Source organism: Schistocerca cancellata, chromosome 3, assembly GCF_023864275.1.
Source record: "Schistocerca cancellata isolate TAMUIC-IGC-003103 chromosome 3, iqSchCanc2.1, whole genome shotgun sequence".
NCBI lineage: Eukaryota > Metazoa > Arthropoda > Insecta > Orthoptera > Acrididae > Schistocerca > Schistocerca cancellata.
In genome coordinates, this window is record NC_064628.1 from 76,449,121 (window position 1) to 76,470,172 (window position 21,052).

The window sequence follows — 21,052 nt, forward strand, 5'->3', positions numbered from 1 at the left end:
GTTTAATTAATTTCCCTCCAGGTCCAATTCTCCTACTGATAACTGGTTCTCCGAATTGATGTTTCTTTATCCTACGATCGAGGTATGGAGCTTGGATAGATGACAGCAGCTGCCTTGAGAGAATAACACGCCAACATGAGATGTTCTAGGAAGTGTTTTATGTGTGACCATGCATGTTTGCTGCTGAGTTTTTAATTTTGATGGTTCTTGACAGGCTGGATGCTTTGAGACATGTTATAATGCAGGACAATACAAACAATTTATGTGCATCCCAGTACGTGTAAGAGTGCGATTCATCGATTTATTTCCTTGTTTGATAGCACTTGATAGTAGGAAAATCTAGCACTGAAACATGTTGTGACGAAAATATCACACATTTGATAGCTGGTGCACAACATTCTTAATATCGGTTCACGAAACAGCTCCATGGTGGCTTCTCAATAGATAAAAAATTAGAAATTTTTGTACAAAAATGATGTGTAAATTTGCATATTTATTGATAAATATCTATATACATCATTGTCTGAGCCTCAGTGTTGTCGCCTCCAGTTGGACATAGAGACTGTCAGTCGGTGGACAGCAGAGGACGGTGTTGTCGAGTTCAGCCCAGCAGGGCAGCCTTGGCCTGCAGGTGGGCGGCGGCAGCCAGGGCTCCAGGGGCTCCAGCCACCACTGGACCGAGGGCGGCGATCGAGGGCGCGATGCCGCCGATCAGCGCTGGGGGACCGACCGCGTAGGCGGGGGCGGCGGCGATGGCGGCAGGAGCGGCGATAGCGACTGGGGCGGCGATGGCGGCGGGGGCGGCGATGGCAGCGGGGGCGGCGATGGCCGGGGCCGCCAGACCAGCACCCAGCAGTCCAGCGCCCAGGTAACCGGGCTTCGCCACAGCCGCGGCCAGCACCGCGCTCAGGATGATCTGTGGAACCCACGCATCAAGTGATTGCACCATTTATAGTCTGAGATAAAGCTAGACAAAACAATTAACCTACGCAAGAAGCTTGCACAAAACTTCAACAGTAGCCTCTGAAAGTATTTCTTCGACAGTCTTTTAACATGAAATGTTTCGAAATCTATGAATTGTTTCTGCCCATTATTGCCAACTCGCTAAAGCCATTTGCCGGCCGCGGTGGCCGTGCGGTTCTGGCGCTGCAGTCCGGAACCGCGGGACTGCTACGGTCGCAGGTTCGAATCCTGCCTCGGGCATGGGTGTGTGTGATGTCCTTAGGTTAGTTAGGTTTAAGTAGTTCTAAGTTCTAGGGGACTTATGACCTAAGATGTTGAGTCCCATAGTGCTCAGAGCCTTTTTTTTTTTCTAAAGCCATTTTTGGGTAATTGAGTTGTGTGAGCCTAAAGGAGAACGTTAATATAGTAACATATAGCGGGGAAAAAAACAGCCTGTTAATAAGGTCGGATCATGATAGCGGATACTGAAACGAGTACAATTATTAGCTTGGCAACATAGGCTGTACTTACACACTTCTTAGTGCTCATCATTGACAGTCGTTTAGAACTCACCTCCACAGTGGTACATCTGTGACAAACGGTTATTTGAAAAATTATAAACCATTTAACGTCTCCAACCCAAAATTTTTGACTGAGGTAGTTATGGTTGTAGCTCCACAGTTATGTATTTCTGGCCTATGGTTATATGGAAAACTTTCCTCTACCGTACGTCCCATACCCTACTCTTACCATAGTAGCAAGTTATTTTTCTTCATCTTCTATAGAGTCTGGTGGTCAGGCTATAATTTGACTTTGTGAGCAGTCCATGCAGACTGCAGTGTCGCGTATGTGTGGTTAACAGTGATGCGAAAAAAGAAAGGTGGTGAAACATTTACCTGTGCCATCACTCCAAGAAACCCTTCACAGAATACTGAAATGGAACATACGAGGGTTGTCCAGAAAATAAGTACCGATCGGTCGTGAAACGGAAACCACTAAGAAAATCTGGTAAAGCTTTGCACAGATGTGTTGGGCAGTGTCTCTAGTATGCCCGTCGATCGTGTTGCGTCGCTCTTTTCGGTTTTGAGTGAACAGTGAGCACGTAAAGATGCCTAGAGATTAGCGTCTGCCGCCAAGTATGAGTGCCTAGTTAGAGATTTCGCCTGTGTCATGCAGCCCACATAACACAACTGTCGAGCAGTTCCTTCTTCATGCCAATTCTCGGCCGCACACTGCAGGGGCAATGAAGACGCTCGTTCAGCGTTTCCGATGAGAAGTGTTTGATCAGCCACAATACAGTCCGTAATTGGCTCCCCCTGAGTCTCATCTCTGCTCACAAGAACCGCTGGCTGTGAAGACAAAATGTTTCCACTGACAACGAGGTGCAGGCCAGCGCAGATAACTGGCCGAAAGCACAGGCGGCTGCTTTGTATGACGAGGACGTTGGAAAGTTGATACAACACTACTCGACGTTGGAGCGGCGACTGTGAAGGTGTGCCTGACTGTTGCAAATTGAAAGTTTCTGGTTTTCACTGTGGTTTCCATTTCGCGACCGATCGTAACTTACTTTCTGGACAACCCTCGTACATATTGGTCTGAAGAAGCCAAGTGCTACCTCCAGCCCTCTTAATTGACCGGATTTTAGCCAGCATTCTCCTGATCTAAGAGTTTACAATATCTGACCAGACAGCGTTGCTTTGTGATAGTGTACGCTTCTTCTTACAGCTGGTTCATACTTTATTCCTTATTGAATGCATCTCCCTTTTGTTATTCAGATCTGAAGGCTACCCAATGAATTTCGGCCTATGTGAGTGCATTGCTATGTTCCGTATATGTACTTCTAGTTAATTTTCATCTGCTTGGAAATGTTTATTCCTGTTAGTTTGTTGCATCACAAGGGTTTATTGGCCGTATTCACCTTACGAAGCATTTTGTAGAGTCCAAGGAATGCTTCTATTTGGTGATATGTCAGTTTCCATTAATTCAGAGGTCATTATTTGTGATGAGACACTATGTACCTAGTAACGTTGCGGAATAAACTTGTATACAACAAATGGTAGTAATTTTCATCAGTTTTAGATGGGAGTAAAACTTTCCTACTGCTTGAGGAAGTGGATTATTACTGAAGCGTCGTTTACAATTTTTTTTTAGTAATAGAATTGCATTATTGTAAAAATCGCCTTTTCATAGTGAATCGATTACAGCAAACGGTTGCAGTTATATGTCCTGATTCTTATAATAATACAGCATTCAGACTCAAGCGCGAATAGAGAAGTATTATTGTTAAGCTGTGTTAGCCGTCAGGATTAATGTCTAGTCGCCGGAAAGATCTTTAGATGTCGATTGGCATTTCCGCTGAGAAGTATAAGATTGACTCTCTCACTGAATTATTTGAGGAGGTTACACAAATTCTAAAAAATGCTACTTACTGAGGAATGATTCTGAACGACATATTGCTGAATTCGATTCCATCTCCACGGCACTGTGATTCCTCGACAACTGCCAATAGGACCTGACCAACCATAGACATGCATCTTTAAGGAAAATCTCAGAATTAAATGTTATAATCATTACTAGTGAACAGAAATGGAATCTCGTGTAGCCACTTAGTTTCCCACTTAGTTTCTGGAACGAGAAGCAAACCATAGAAATCACATATTTGTGTGATGTTGGGCAGCTGTATGAGAGTTTCTGTAAGCGCAAATGGACGTCCTACCTATTGTTCAAGAGAGCGGACGCTTGCACGAAGTAAGGTGTGTAGTTGTACCGGTCACGCACCTAGCTCAGCTGTGAGCTCTATGGTAAGCGCACGCACTTACCAGGGTCTTCATGGTCGGCTAGGAGGCAGGTTGTTGCAGTTGCTCAACTGTCACTACGGTCTGCGTACTCGTGATATTTATACTCCAGTTCTACGGCGTGCTGCCGTGAAAGTACTAGCGGGTGTCCTTCCCCCCATGTCTTCCTTGGGCGTTAACTGCACGTTGTGGCTGATGCAACACACCCTTCCTACAACTTTCACACTTTTAGTAAGGAAGTATACATCCAAATGGACGTACTATTCTTGTTTCAAGACGTTTATTACATGGTAGGAAAGTTCATCGACAGCAAATACTTCCAAAAAATGTTGTTACCACCAGTCATTTCAATCATACGAAAATGTTGCTGGTTGATATTACAAACTGATATATATTATATAATATATAAGTTTTTAATTTAAATAGCTATTTCTTTCAAGGTGTCAGCTACAATGAATTGAAATATTTACCGCCTTAAATATTATGGTGTTTGAATAAAATATTTGATTATGTCCCACTTCAGGACACAAATATTGGATTAATAGGTGTTTGAACGATTTACAGACATAAAAAATGATAAAACCAAAGATTGCTTCTTGCGCTTGTGGCTAATAGTAAGTAGCCAATGAGTAAGGCCACGATAGTGAATGCATCCAGAGCGTTCTGACCTGTAACATCTTAGTCAGTAAATGGTTATGAATTTGCTTTAAAAGCGAAGACATAACGACACAGAGATATAATTTATTTTATAGATTTCATTGTCACCTTCAACTGCAAAAATTATTTATTTTTAAATCCACGATTTCAGTTTCAACCTTTGGCCATTTTCAAATGGAACGTTGTGAGAAATTGGTGCTTTAGCACATGTCAAAATTTTTAACAAATCTGACAGTGAATGTATGCCGACAGCTTGTCAGTCTAAAAAAGGCTGCTGCTATAAGATTTTATGGCCCTTAATTAGTGTCATTTCGGCTGCTAGAATATAGCAGAAAACTACTCACATATAAGAAAATGTAATTTTATATCTGAGGATCATTATTCAAAACATTTGAACATAAATATGATTTAAAATGAAACATATTTATCGTCAGTACCGCTCATTACCAACTACCACTCTTCTCGAACATAGTTTTCTTTTCATATAAAAACCTGTAAGGATTTATTTATGGTAAATCCGTTTGTTAAATTAAAATTAAAACTGAATTTTGGTTTCGATGAAAACAATTAATATCTTATGGAGATACTGACGATCCTTATCTATACAACTTGCTACACACAGCTAACTGTTTACAAATAGCTGCTGTTTTATTTATTTATTCTCAATATCGGTCATTAATATTTACTTGACGAATGAAAAAGGAATTCAAGATACATCTGGATACTTTTAGCATGCTGGTCGCAACTTCGGTACCACTGCTGAGTTTTGTGCCTGTGTTGGAGCTGGCAATGTATGTGATGTTTTATTCTTCGTTTAGAGGTAATATGTTTGACCACTGGTTGAAAACGTACATACTACTTGAAAACGAACGACTATAGGTATTATAAAGAGTTATTATGAACATTTGTCATAACTAACATTTGAATTACCTCGAAAAGAACGGTCTACTCACACACAGTCAACACGGATTTAGAAAACAATGTTCTTGTGAAACACAACTAGCTCTTTACTCCCACGAATTGTTGAAGGTATTTCAAATTGATTCCGTCTTTCTAGATTTTTGCAGAACGCTTTTGACACTGTACTACACAAGCGGCTAGCAGTGAAACTGTGTGCTTATAGAATAACGCCCACTTATGTGACTGGATTCGTGATTTCCTGTCAGAGAGGTTACAGTTTGTACTAATTCACGCAAAGTCATCGAGTAAAACAAGAGCGACTTCTGAAGTTGCCCAAGGTAATGTTAAAGGCCCTCTGCTGTTCCTTATCTATATAAACGACTTACGAGACAATCTGAGCAGCCATCTTGGGTTATTTGTAGATGATGCTGTCATTTATTGTCCAGTACAATCATCAGAAGATCAAAACAAATTCCAAAAGGATTTATAAAACATATCTGTATGGTGCGAAAATTGGAAATTGTCCCTAAATAATGAAAAGTGTGAGGCTATCCACATGTGTGCTAAAAGTAACCCGTTATACTTCAGGTACACGATAAATCAGTGAGATCTAAATGCCGTAATTCAACTAAATACCTAGGAATTACAATTACCAACAACTTGAATTGGAAATGTTGTGAGAAAGACAAAGCAAAGACTAGGTTTTATTGGCAGAACCCTTAGAAAATGTAAAAGATTAACTGAAGATACTGCCTACACTACGCTTCTACGTCCTTTTTTGCAATCCTGCTGCGCATGGACATCATTAAACAATAGCGTTTTTCGTTGCGGTGAAATCTTAACACGAAATTTCAGTCAGCAAATTTCTCCTCCAAATGCGAAAATATTTTGTTGACACCGACCTGTAAAGGGGTAACGATCATCATAATAAAATAAGGGAAATCAGAGCTGGCACGGAAAGATGTTGGTGTTCGTTTTTTTCTGCGATCTGTTCGATAGTGAAATAATAGAGAATTATTGTGAAGGTCATTCCATTAACCCTCTGCCAGGCAATTAAGTGTTATTTGCAGAATATCCATGCAGATGTAGATGTAGACTATACACAGGGAACTTACAAAATAAAGAACCATTACAGAGAAAAAGAATAACGTATTTAAATTTCATCTAATCGCTTCTTCCTCAGATAAATAGCCGAAAGCCACTCCATCGAACTATGAGACTTTCATTTGTCACGCTGCACAGCGGGAGTTCGTAGTAATCATAATTATTGGAAACATCACCTTTATCCAGAACGATTGACAGATTAAGGAGAGGTTTACTATCTTTGACCCGTAAAAAGCATGTTCTTTGAGAATTTTGTTCTCGGGACGTGTTATAGATATCAATGTCAAATTTAGTCAAAGTGTTTACTGGTATTTCCTCTATAAACTGGAGTTTTTTCGACCGGAAATATTGAAAAGTAAAGGCGGAAGTGCCGTCGGACGGAAACAAAATTTCGATGTAGACCTCCACGCGCTCCGCACAGGTCAGCCGGATCGTCTGAAATCAAAATTTAGTTGACGTTAGTGATGTATAGAAGATTCTTTAGGAATTGTACTTCGCTTAAGTTATTTGGACCATAGGAAACAAACTGGTGGCCATTTGAAAAAAATAGGGTATTGTTCATCGATATTTCGACTTCTTCAGCCAAGTAAAAATATTTATACTTGATTGATCGGAATTTCGAGGAAAACGCATTTGAAGTTTTGACTACATGTAAATGCAATACTATGCAACCTACGTTCAATCTGCTATCTCAGGACCATAAACTAATCCTTCCTCTTCCTCATAGAGGGCGTTATGCTCAATCTGGGCCATCCTGCGCTGCTCCAGAGCCGCTCGTGCGGCCGGTGACAGGCGGTTTTCGGCCGCTTGAATCTGGTGGTCGTCCGAATGCTTGGCGAACCGCGTTGAATAGAGTCTCAGGGTGACGTCCATCGTTTTCATGGTCTTCAGAATTGCTGAATACCTTTCGTTTAAGCTGTCACTGTCAGGAAAGTGGCAATTTCCACAGTCTTCGCACCAGAATGCAAATGCTTGGGGGTCAACTTCCAAACACACGCGTTCGAACTTTCATTTAAATTTTGTGTGTTTCCTCCCAACTCGTCCTCCGAAAGAACAAAATTGGTGCGTGGAAAAGGCCGATTTCAGGCAGGTGCATTTTTTCGTTCAACCGCGAATAACAAACATATCCGTTCCGTATTCGGACAAACCGTTTCAGGGGTGGATTCTAAACATTCTTATGGCTCCAAAAATGGAATTTAAAAAATTCGATTCTTTCAACTAAAAGGTAGTAAACCTCCCGTTAATGTACGCACACGTAGCATGCTATGTAAATGAGGTTCAAAGCCAGAATGAAAGAAAAAACAAAAAAGCTCACATGCATTGAGAAAAATTAATCAATTGCAACATACAGGGGAAAACAACTGACTGTAAAACAGATGTATTGCTTCTCTTAATTTTTTCTCATACTTTGTAATCAAATATTTTGTTTGTTTCTCACTAGAGAGCTAAATACTGATTACAATGCCAGATATAAAAGTTCAACACTTTTAAAGTCTTACAACTGAAGTCCAGTTTCATGTTCAATACTGAATGTAACCTCTTTATCAAAATCTGCATTCCTTCATGCACCTACGAAAAAAACTGTGACATATTGTGCAGGTGAGTTAATGAGTATCGGAATTTAATTATGCATTTTGATCTTACCTTACTGACGTCTACCTTTATCTCGATACGAAACAAAGCGTACATTATCCTAATGCGATTAATATTATTTTAAGTCGTTTTCTCTAACATATACATCAGCGAAGATTCGTAATCTCCGAAATCAAGTTTGTGACTTTCTATCATATAAAAATCACAGAGCATTAGAGACTATGTTGGTTCCAATATAAATGTGGTAGCATAATCGTTAAATGTTCGGGACTGACAATTGCCAGATTTGTTAGGCTTCAGAACGCCCGTGATGTACAGAATATGTTATGGGTGTGGACAGCCTTATGTCGGGCAGATTAGCGCATTGTGCCGAGTTGCCCCCCCTTGCGACGATTTTTAAACCGCACCACCTGCCGTGTACGAGGTTGCTGTCGGAGTGACGCCCTCTGGCGGCTGCTCCCACGACCTGAGGCAATACAGCGGCCAGAGCCGTTGTCTCCCTTCTCGTAACAGCGAGCGGTGCAGTGTGTCACTGCCGCCAGTATGTGCCGCCTTTAGCGGTTGTGGGATAATTTTCCTCGTTGTGTCGCGGAGGCGTGTAGTCACGGATGTAGAAGTTGTTGTGCCATGTTTTCGATCGCGCCGTTATAGGTAGCTGAGTGAGTCGAACTGCATTCTGTTCTGAGTTATTCTCGAGTGGACACGCTATCACTATTTTTCTCGGTGTTTTCCTTGTTTCGTTACTAAGTGGAAAACTATTTGAGCATCGGTTAGAATGTCTACATTCTACCAGCAGTAGTAATGCTTTCGCGGTGTAGTATTCGGCGTGCTGACGCAGCGTGGTTTCGCAGTGGTTTTAGTCTTCGTGTGTCTTTTCCTAGTCAGCTCTGCATTGTGCATTCGGAAATTTGTGTTGGTTCCTCTGCGAGTGTTTTCGTAATGTAGTGTAGATATTGATTAGGACAGAGAAGTTATTCATCTACATCTACATCTACATTTATACTCCCCAAGCCACCCATCGGTGTGTGGTGGAGGGCACTTTACGTGCCACTGTCATTACCTCCCTTTCCTGTTCCAGGCGCGTATGGTTTGCGGGAAGAACGACTGCCGGAAAGCCTCCGTGCGCAATCGAATCTCCTCGGGAGGTATAAGTTGGGGGAAGCAATATATTTGATACCTCATCCAGAAACGCACCCTCTCGAAACCTGGACAGCAAGCTACACCGCGATGCACAGCACCTCTCTTGCAGAGTCTGCCACTTGAGTTTGCTAAACATCTCCGTAACGCTATCAGGCTTACCAAATAACCCTGTCACGAAAAGCGCCGCTCTTCTTTGGATCTACTCTATCTCCTCTGTGAACCCGACCTGGTACGGATCCCACAATGATGAGCAATACTCAAGTATAGGTCGAACGAATGTTTTGTAAGCCACCTCCTTTGTTGATGGACTACATTTTCTAAGGACTCTCCCAATGACTCTCAACCTGGCACCCGCCTTACCAACAACAAATTTTATATGATCATTCCACTTCAAATCGTTTCGTACGCATGCTCCCAGATATTTTACAGAAGTAACTTCTACCAGTGTTTGTTCCGCTATCATATAATCATACAGTAAAAGATCCTTCTTTCTATGTATTCGCAATACATTACATTTGTCTATGTTAAGGGTCAGCTTGCCACTCCCTGCACCAAGTGCCTATCCGCTGCAGATCTTCCTGCATTTCACTGCAGTTTTATAATGCTGCAATTTCTCTGTATACTACAGCATCATCCGCGAAAAGCCGCATGGAACTTCCGACACCATTTACTAGGTCATTTACATATATTGTGAAAAGCAATGGTCCCATAACACTCCCCTGTGGCACGCCAGAGTTTAGCTACCACGTCAATTGATATTGTTGTTGGGTCACTTTGTGATTTTTCCACTCTGACGTGTGGTTACCGGTGGAAAGGTGATGTTCGCTGCAGGTTTCGTTCTCCACTGTTATTTGTCGATGTTTCGTACCGTCAGTTGTACGAAACAGATTTGTTTGATTGTGTAACCTTACGGTTATGAACTGTCCCATTCTACGGCAGTGACATCGTGTTAGTTTAGTCAGTTTCGCGATGTAAAATGAAATCGGTACAGAGTTAGCTGCCGTGCTGTATGCTTCTGGAAGCAAAAGTGCGTGCCTTTTTAATCGTCCCATGGGCTGTCATAAGGCTCACTAACTTATGTACGGGTGGATAGCGAAGGCCAGGGCCAAGAGAGAGTTAAATAACGCTGGCTGTGTGGCAATGAACTGTCTTGTAACTTGTCGCTTTGTTCGACGAATTTGTGTGCACCGAGTTATGTTGTCGCTTGCTACAACAGTGTCTGGCCTTTGGTATTTGTCTTTTGGCGTTTCTTGAGTACTGAACACACGTCTCCGCAGTTAGCTGAAATCCCCGCTGTCTATAGTTCAGTTTGCGTTGGGTTTGACGTTTGGTCGTTAGTTGGAAGCAACGACGTCCATGTGACTCGCCTCATGTGAACTTTTGTAAACGTTTAGGTCCTGGTATTGAGCGCACGTGCGTGTACTTACACTGACGTGACAAAAGTCATGGGATATCCCCTAGTACCGTGTCGGACCCTCTTTCGCCCGGCGTAGTGCAGAAACTCGAATTAGCATGGACTCGAAACGTTGGAAGTCCCCTGCAGAAATATTGAGATGTGCTGCCATTCATAATTGCGAAATTGTTGCCAGTGCTGGATTTTGTGCTCGAACTGACCTCTTGATTATGCCCCATAAATGTATAATGAAGTTCATGGTTCCATATTGACGCAAATATTTCTACAGATTGACTGTTTCACCGACCTAGAGTGTTTTACTGTGAAAGCGTTGTGCTAGGTGACCTTCCTTTGCTTTACATGGCCGGCTAAACCGGACTAACGCTTAGTCAACGTAACCAACGCACAAGGCTTCTAAGTGCACGTAGAAAGACACGGCCTTTGAGTTAGACATCAGAAGAAATTGTCACAGGACATGCAGTGATATTCAACACAGGTGCTAATGTAACAGATACAAAAATAAACCATCGCACAATTGGAAGATAGCTGCTGGGGCTGACCAGGTTTCCCTTAGATTGTACATGGTCATGAATTGGTTCCTCTTGTAATATGTCTGTACTAGTTCACCGGGACAATGAAGCGTACCTGGATACTGGAAAAATGTGTAAATCATACCATTTTGAAAGAGGGATTGCAGGAAAATTTTCAAAAGTAATGCATTATCGACTTTTGGTTCTCGATAGCGAAGCACAAGTTTATTCAGTTCCTTCGAAACAGATCCGTCACCTTGTGTACTTAATAAAATCTTGCTTGCAGAATATAGTAGAAAGGATGCTGATGGACTGAAGAATCCTTACCAAACATATCCCTGCACGTCGTCGTTAATAGGGAGACGAACGTAACGTCCGGTGCACCAAAAGGAACTGTGATAGGAATATTACCGTGCACAGCAGATGTAAACAGTTGACGAACATGGGTTTATGTTCGCCGTGGCTTCTCACGGAGCGCATAATTATGTTGACCGTGTTGTACCTAACGGAGGTGGCTTATCGGAAATAAAAGTCAGAATTATGTAAGTATTCGAACAGTAACAAACAAGTTTTTGGCTGTCTACCCTATATTTTGCCACACGCGAGTGCAATGAACTCTGACACCTGCATATGTTCACGGTTCAGATTGGAATCTGACAGAGCAGGACAGACTATTTGCATAAATATAACAGATAACGGAACACACTATTACTTTCAGGGCTTATTCAAACCGAATACGTTTTATAACATTACTATTAATATTCACTGCAGAATCAAAAATTGGACATAGGTTACGTATTATTTTTCAAACATTTTCCTAGTTGACATAAAATTATAAATGTAGTTCACTGCAAAATTATGATCTGATCACAGGTTAAGCCTCTCCCCTATTGAATACTTTTCTATTTAGAATGAAAGTTAAATGGAATTCCCTAACAGGTTACTTCTCACTGTCTTTTGAATAAAGAAATTATTGTTTTCATAGATAGTGGTCTTCCCGTTACTTGTTACCCAGCATTAACACAATAGACAAACTGTGGATCCTGTTATACTATTAATATGCACTTTCATTACCCAAAAGAAACAAGTACTTAGCAAGCATGAGTATATAACTTTCCACTATTGCAGTTTTCCACTTTTATACAGTGAGACACAATGCTGACAAATTTGCAAGAAACTGACTCACCTTTTAAAATTTACTACAGGCAGCACTATGATCATTATCTAAGCAAAAAACAGCAAATTGTCTTTATTACCACTTGTAACGCCTGAAATTAATATCCTCCTATTTCCATCTATTGTACTATAAATTTGTATTCCTTATTTTTGTTACCTGGATATATGACATTTCTGTGTCTTTACATATTGTAATTGTTTTACTATTTGTATATATATATATATATATATATATATATATATATATATATATATATATATATATATATATATTTATGCATTTAAGTCGATGTATAATTTGTTTGTTTCGTAAATATTATTTGTATTTTTACGCTGGGTCTTGCTTAGGGAAAACTGCTATCGAACGACTACATCGATAGGTCGTGTGAAGAATCAAAGTGTGTAGGATCTTTGGTAGTGCTAACTCTGCCTCGTGGAGTGCGGGCTGAGCAGAGAGGGTCTGGCTGGGGTAGGGCAGTGGAGCAGGTGTGTTGTGTGAAGCTCCCGCGAGTTGCCGCGCTTTCGGGGTTGGGCAGCATGTAATTGTGCTCGACTTGCGATGATAGTTTCTGACATGGTGTCGCGGACGGGAAGCAGCTGGCGTACATCAAGAGCCCGTTTCGTCTGGTGACCGTGTCGAGAAGAAGAGGCGCCAACATCCAGCTTCTGCAACAGCGACGACCGACAATGAGTGACTGTCGCCACCTCCTCGATCGACGACTTCAAACCTTCAATCGACCAACAAGGAAAACTAAAAGCACGTAAAGTTTCAGAACTGTATGGCAGACCTCAGCTTTTCAAACTTTTAAAATTGTTGCATCACAAAATTACAGCAACTTAGCATGAAGGTTTGTTGCTCATTGTCCCAATTGCATTACCAAGCACGGTCCCTTCCTTTTCCGGAATGAACCCGAGTGTCGTTGAAATTCAAACGCCAGCATCATCCGATTTCACTGCTTTAATTTCGAAGTTCAGTTAAGGTATTCATAGCTGGCTACAATATTTAGATTACACAAGCACAAATTAAGACTGCGAGTTTTGGTACCGTATTTTAGCTTACCTGTGACTACAGCTCAGCTTGGTACGTACTAAATTTTACTATTGTTAATTGTTCAGAATCATTTAATTCAAGTTCAAAGTTAAATCTCTTATTTCTAAATTGCGTAGATTCAAGTAGCTTTTGAAATGATTGTTGAGGTAGTCCAAGACTAACCGTATTTTACTGAATTTCAATGTGCTTCAGAAAGAAAGCTCACTATTAACTTCAGTCACTAAATTAACTTTCGATTTTCCTGTTTTATTAATTCTTTTGCTAAATTAAGTCAGAGTGTAGCGAAATTTATTACTTCTGACAAACTTTCAGTTTTCACACTACACGTGTCAACCTTCATTTGCCACGCTTCTAGTGCTAATTATATGTGTAATAACCTTTCTTTTTCAGTTACTATAGTAATTGTCCTTGGGGGCGACCGTAATTTCCCCCAAATCTCAAATATCTAATTAGCGCCAATTAATTGTTAACGTGACGACCGCACATTTACTTTCTTTATTAACTTTACCCCTTTTCAAAATTAATTTCCGCCAGTTTCACTTGCATTTTTCCTCTCATTTAGATGTAACCCTTTCCTCCCTCTTTACCGACAAATTAGCTTCGGTGACGAATGCTTTTCCCAAATTTCCATTAGGTACACGCGGTTTAATTTTTCACTGTCATTAAGGTCGATAAGTGAGGGGGAGGTTACACACCGTCTTCTACTTTCGAGTAAATGATTAAATAGGTGACTTTGAAACTCCACAAAACTTTAAATTAGACTGTATACATCACTGGGAGATTTTCACAAAACTACATTTACTACCTTCCACAATTTCACTAAATCCACAGTAAATCTGAATACTCCCTTCTTACCAAAGATCAAACAACATTATTTAATTAACTATTTGGCTTTCATTTTTTCCACAAACTAGGACACTCGGTAATCATAGTTCAAATGGAGAGGAACCTGAGAGGTGTTGTGATAGGGAAGAATTCAAGGTAGGTACATAAATTCAGTTATAAGTTACCTTATATTTGTGCACACTAAAACATCCAATGAGCTGATTCTTCACGGTACATTACTATAGTGTTCCATTATAGTGATTGCTCAATGTGGTGGCGATTGCATGTTGGTAGGTGGAATTGCAGGTATAATTGCTGGACTCTGTCATTTCTTGGTGGGCCACGCAGTATTAGCCGAGCGGTCTGAGGTGCTGCAGTCATGGACTGTGCGGCTGGTCCTGGCGGAGGTTCGAGTCCTCCCTCGGGCATGGGTGTGTGTGTTTGTCCTTAGCTTAGTTTAGGTTAAGTAGTGTGTAAGCTTAGGGACTGATGACCTTAGCAGTTAAGTCCCATAAGATTTCACACACATTTGAACATTTGAACATTTCTTGGTGGTGATGGTAGACATCAGTTCCAGAATAGTTCCAATTCTTTACCATCCATCCGAGGCATTGGAAAGCGGCAGGAAAAGCCTCTCTCAGAACCAGCACAATATACAATTTTTACATGGGCAGTGCACAGTTTGGTAGCTCGTCCCCGACTGACTCTTGTCCCACCTTTTCTACCTAGGCCAACCACAATTTGTTCCGTTCCCGAGTGGAACCATACTATCTCTTACACACAAGGTAACTAAGAATTCTAAGTGAAGGTCAGCAGTTTACATAACGGCGAACAATCATTTTAAACAAAACAGAACATTTGCACATATTGACATTTCTACAAAAAATTATTCACAAAGAAATTACAATTATATACAGTAAGTTTTGTTCCCTCTAATTGGGACAAAGAATTTAAATGACAGTTACACTACATTGCATAGAATCAAATCATGACATCAAAGTTTTTTAGACAGAAAAGAATAAACACTCTCATGATATTGATTCAATCCAACAACATTTACAAATACTCAATGTTATAACATTAAACCAAAACAAAAGGCAAAATAAATCCGTACAGCATTAGAGCTATGGTGTTACAAGCTCTCATTATTAGAAAATTATTTTTCGATGCGAAGCAATGATAATCAGCGCTTGGTGCACGGGCTAAACATCAGTATAAACAAATGCGCGTATCTTGGTCTAATAACAGAGTATTTGACTATAAAGCCAAATGTAGCTAGCCTCTGGCAATGTTCAGGACAGGACGAATTACGCATTAGTTGCTCGCAGAGACCGGCATTTACTTTCTATCATGGATTTTGCTCAAAACAGTAGGCGATGATAGGGTACTTCTGCTACAGCACGAGTTTTGGGAAATTCTGTCTTCCTTAAACTGATTAGTGACGCCTTTTTTATAGAAGAGTTGTCACCAATTTTCCAAAGTTACAATGCACCGATTTTGCGTGACGATCAACCACGCAGGTCTACATGTGGCGGGTACAGAGGGGCTGTCATAACATCGTGATGGTATGGATGAATGGCCACTCTGGATCATCTGGCAGCAGGAATCTCTGCAGGGACTAATTAAATATGATAAACTCCCTCTCATAAGTATGATACCTATGCTCAGAAGGCGTTTGTCATCAGCCTGGCAGGAAGAGTGGTCGCGTACATGTCAAATCAAAGGTAGGCACTACGTATTAGTTCACCCCACGATTCCCATAGTATCACGGCATAATAAGGCACAATGTCCGCTCCCGGTAGCTGACTGGTCTGCCAAGTCGCGACTTGACTTTTGGTATTTCTTGCAGCAAGCACACAGTGAGGTTCATAGATGGTCACACTATCGGAAAACCTTTGCCAACTATCTTCAGGAAGTCTTCCTCGACCCACCACGCAGTTGGGATGTGCCGGGTGCAGTCGGTGTGCATATTTGACAGCTGATAATGAACCTCACGCTTCTCTCGCCACTCAGTATGTAATGCACGTACTTTACCATGAACTGTTCTACGTGTTCCTTTTAACTGAGTGATCTTTATTGAAAATAAATAAATAAATAAAAAATAAAAATACAACATCCCACTTCCTTTAACTTTGTGATTTGTTTAACAATGATTTTTTTTAGAATACCAATAAATAAATGTTCTATAGAAAAAAAAGTGGTCAGTGCGACAGAACGTCAATTCTAAGGGCCAGGGTTCGATTCCCGCCTTGGTCGGAGATTTTCTCCGCTCAGAATCTCGGTGTTGTGTTGTCCTAATCATCATACTTTCATCCCCATCCACGCTAAGGTCGCCGAAGTGGTGTCTGATAGAAAGACTTGCACCTGGCGAACGGTCTACCCGACGGGAGGCCCTAGTCACACGACATTTACATTTTTATTCGAGGCGCAAACATCGAGGAGCTTCATGATAGTTATAGCTGGATGAAATTTCTTCATTGAAAGTTCAATGATCACCTTTATCGGTTCAAGCTAAGCGCCACCTCTCTACGTGTCTGACGAGAGGAAGAAGAACCAAATCATGTATTTCTACAAAGTTCTCGGAACACGCACGACATAAACGTCCTTCCTATAAATCTTCGGGCTCATGGTCATCAGTTCCCGAGCAACCTCCAAACTTTGTTAGCATCCAACGATGTTGTAATGTATAAGCGACTGTACGAGCTCGTCAACAGTGCAACATGAAGATGTAGCTCCCTGTGCTGTTAATCTAATACGCCTGGTACACAGAATGCCAGGAGAAGACCAAAGATCAATTAACTGACTATATCCACACGTGCTATCTACTGAATATGGAACGCTCAGCTCTTCTGTGCCTTCTATGCGTACTAGTCTGGATACCTGTGTAACTATATCTATGGCTGTCATACACACCTCTTGTTCTTGTAAACTGATCTCTTATTCTGTCTAGATGGAACTCACAGACCTGTACAAATATTCAATTCTCATCCGCAGCTTTTGAAACAATTGTAACAGGCCGTACGAAGAACTTTTGTTGTTAATTTAGACATACAGTCATTAACGCGGACTGAATTGGGAATACCTCAGTGTTGTACCAACGGCGATTTATCATTTATTACTGTGTTAACAGTATGATTTTTATAGTACACTACCAGTGCGTATCGCGTGTTCCACTTTCGTCTTGTTTAGTCGTTTTTGTATTGTAAATCTTATTTTGTGATAAATCAGTCCTTTGTTAATTCTGTTATATCGTGCCAGGGGACGACTTAAATAATGTCTACCCCACGAATTCTCAAAACCATTTGCAGGATAACGTTTCCTATGACTGGGTGACTGAAAGGGCAAGTTCCCAAAGCCAATAAAATAAAATAAAGAAGTCAACCTACACATTGTTGCTAACTTAGCTTCCCATGAAGCAGAACCGCAAACAAACCGCGTTGTAGGCATCAGCAGATTGCCATCACCTACACGGAGACAGTGTGTAACATTTATAGAGCTGTTGGGAGCTGGACATCAGGAATGTCCCGAAGACACACTAGAGAGTTGTTTGTCTACCTCATTCATGCAATGGAAAACTTAGCTGTACTACAACGGCCGGCCGCGGTGGCCGTGCGGTTCTAGGCGCTGCAGTCCGGAACCACGGGACTGCTACGATCGCAGGTTCGAATCCTGCCTCGGGCATGGATGTGTGTGATGTCCTTAGGTTGGTCAGGTTTCAGTAGTTCTAAGTTCTAGGGGACTGATGACCTAAAATGTTAAGTCCCATAGTGCTCTGAGCCATTTGAACCATTTTTTTTGTACCACAACCTTACCTTATATGGTAAGGAGTGCGGAACGCGCGATTTAGGTAAGGTTAATGTCTAGTACCTATAAGTGCTTCTCCATTTTACATTATTCGGTGGGAAATGAGAATATTTTAGAATAAAAAACGATGACAAGTAATTTTAACGGAACGAAAAATTTATACCACAAAGGGAAGTAACGTAAAATATGCAGAACAGTATGTATATAGAAAAGATCATGACCAAGATAGGAATAATAGATTAATGTAAAGTTTTCTAAGAGAAGAGGGAATGTCACCCAGCCAATGGGAGGCGAGCAGGACTGTTAAGATTGCCCAGGATAGTGATAGAACGTTGTTTGCCCTTGGAGAAGGTAGCCGTGGAGTTCATTCACATCATGGAGTGTGCGTAAAAAGAATTTTGTGTGATTAAAATAGTGTGTTTGCAAAGACAACACTCAGAAGTATAAGTATCAAATCAGCGGAAGCGAATTTAAGTCGACGTGTGCGAGAATACTATTCTCAGTGTTCTGTGATTTATCACTACAGAAAGATGTCGGTAAACATACATGAGTCGTGCGTAACTCATACTGTATGGGTGAGTCACAATAAATGCTTTGTGAAGTAAGAGGTCCGATCAATATTTTTTTCTCAGGGACGACGTATTTAACCCGACCCAATAAGCTTCCTGTATTCCAAATTTGACAGACAGAATCACAAGACTATTCGTTTGACGTCTGACGTCGTTAGTACAGTGTATCGCTCGAGAGAGCTCACTGTCCTTCCCTCACTTCCACTCTATTACAGGATCACAACATTCGACATAAGTATACGTTTTTTTCTGGTACTGCTTCACAATGGGCAGAATGAGCCTGTCCGCCACAGCACTTTCTATCTCCCTTAACAAACGGTGGACCGAACAAAACGCCACAGCACATGTCGGCAGGGAGCAGGCTGGACAGGCGCGTCCAGTTTGCAAGATGTCACCAGACGTCAGGAGGCGTAGCAAAAGTGAGTGGGACAACTCACCATACTTAATTCATTCTAATATGAACATCCTCTGTTTACAAGATAAGGACTAATTCAACAAACAAAAACTAACTGTGCCGCGGGCGTTCGATTTACCTTGCGTGAGTATCCTCTTTGCTTGGTAGATCGTAGTAGTCGACTCTTTGGTAGTGACAGCAGTTAGGCTAGAGGGGAGATGATGCTTGGTAGTGCATACTTGGCGAGCGACCAGGAGAGAAACAAGCTTATGACGCTCGTTGAATGGCGGGAGCTCTAGTACGCGCCTAGTGGAAGTTGGGCACTTGCTATGAACTTGAGTGGCGAACGGATGGATCACGCCTGCACTGCCGTCGTGGTTTGAAGCGCGCCACGGCGAGAGGACTGGCTGACCTGGGGCATAGCGGACGGAAACTTTTGCTGCACGCCTTGAGAGGAGCAATGGCTGTTTCCACATGGTCGTACGATGGTAGATCCTCAGCTGGATCGTAAACGTCCTGTGTCTCCTGCTCGATTTATCCACTTGTTGTGAAAACTTCCTTTGTTTAATGGTGGGCTCTGATGAATTTCCTTGCGAAACTATTATTGTTATGGGGAAACCTATCAGCCTTATCGCACTCTCGTTGTTTCGCACCGTGAAGTCTCCGAGATGTGATAAAATTAGTCCAGGTACTTGCAAAGTAATTAAAGTGTGCTGAGCGCGGGCAAATTTGAAGACTGAGATCTTCACGTTGGTTTAGTAATTACTAATTGTGCAAGACACTGGTCGGAGCCATTGATACATTTAAATGGTTCTTCCGAGTCGGTTCCTTAGTCAGCACGAAGGTACTTAAGTCCAGGTAGTTAAATTCCGTTCCTTTGTGGAAATCCGAACAGGCTCCTTTTAACCAGTGTGTGTTCGTTTGTTCCGAGCCAGTGCTCTGATTTCTTTCGTGTGTTCCATGTAACTCAATAACTGTGCTTGTAAATCCTTGAGCTTCTACTGCTGGCTGACGAGCGGTATGTATGTCACGGCTTAGTAGTCGTTTGTCTCCACTACGTGTAATTATTCAGTCACCAGATGCCACTATATACGCCCGCTGGTCCTGGGCGTGATGCCTGGATGTGTTATTACTGTAATTATTGAGACAACGTGCGGCCTTGTAAGTGTGTGAAGTTTAGTTCTTTAAGTGACTCAGGAAGTAACTCATTTAACAGAATGCTGTGTCAGCTTTTAACTGGTTTCCAAGTTTCTGTCATGCACTTTTACTTTGGTCACTAGTAAATTTTGTCACTGTGATAACTCTTTGGCTTGTAACTGCAATAAATTTCTCAAGTTTAAAGTTAACGGAGCGTTTCATGATGAAATGAGAAGTTACGACTGGGTTTTCATCTTTAATGGTTGCTTGCTTAAGTCCGTTGTGGACGTGATCAATTAAAGGAACAATTAAGATTCTATTTATGCTCTGGGAAATGTTATATGTAATAAATGTGTTTTACAGTATTATGCGTTTATTAGCTAACCCAGACCCTCACCACTCAACTACGAGGCTCGTGGCTATCGTGCCGTTACACAAAAACCGAAAATGTAAACTGCAAATCATGTACAACATGAAAGTATTTCTACACACAATGCCAGCGCACATAAAACAAAAGACATGAACATTTTGAACACACAAAATATATTACTGCACACAATATGACCGTTAAGAAATTGATACTGACAATACAGGGTGGTCCAAAAGTCCGGAAACACCCTGATAAAATCCAAATGGAGTAGGAAACAAGGAAACAGAGTCCCTACACACGAGGAACGGGAAGGGGGAAACTTTATAGGCTATGCCACCAACATGGCGGCCATCTTGAAAGCCGCCATCTTGGATGCAACTTCAAAATTTCAAATGGTAATGTGGTCATGTGACATATCAAACAGATGGAGAATTTCACCAGAAAAACAATTCCGTTGTTATTTTAAAAATAGCTTTATTCATTCTCGAGTTATAGCCAGTTACATGTGGCAGCGGTGGGACGCTCGGCAGCATGTGTGTTATGTGCCGAAGAGACATTACGCCGATGTTACACAGTCCCAAGAGACCACCAACAGTCATAGGAATGGCTCGATATGTTGTCCATTATGTTGGATTGTTAATGCTATCCTCCGAACCCAGTCCTGATGAACTT

The 21,052-nt window shown here is 41.4% G+C and overlaps 1 protein-coding gene across 1 annotated transcript in view; it reads right to left on the reverse strand.

The window, feature by feature from the left end:
- LOC126177044 (cuticle protein 18.7-like) overlaps positions 1-3,805 on the reverse strand; it is a 51,252-nt gene extending 47,447 nt beyond the window's left edge. The window contains exon 1 of the mRNA XM_049924278.1: positions 3,762-3,805. Coding sequence (XP_049780235.1) covers positions 3,762-3,773 — 12 coding nt within the window. The 5' untranslated portion in view covers positions 3,774-3,805. The remainder of the gene's footprint in view (positions 1-3,761) is intronic.
- Positions 3,806-21,052: the final 17,247 nt, after the last annotated feature.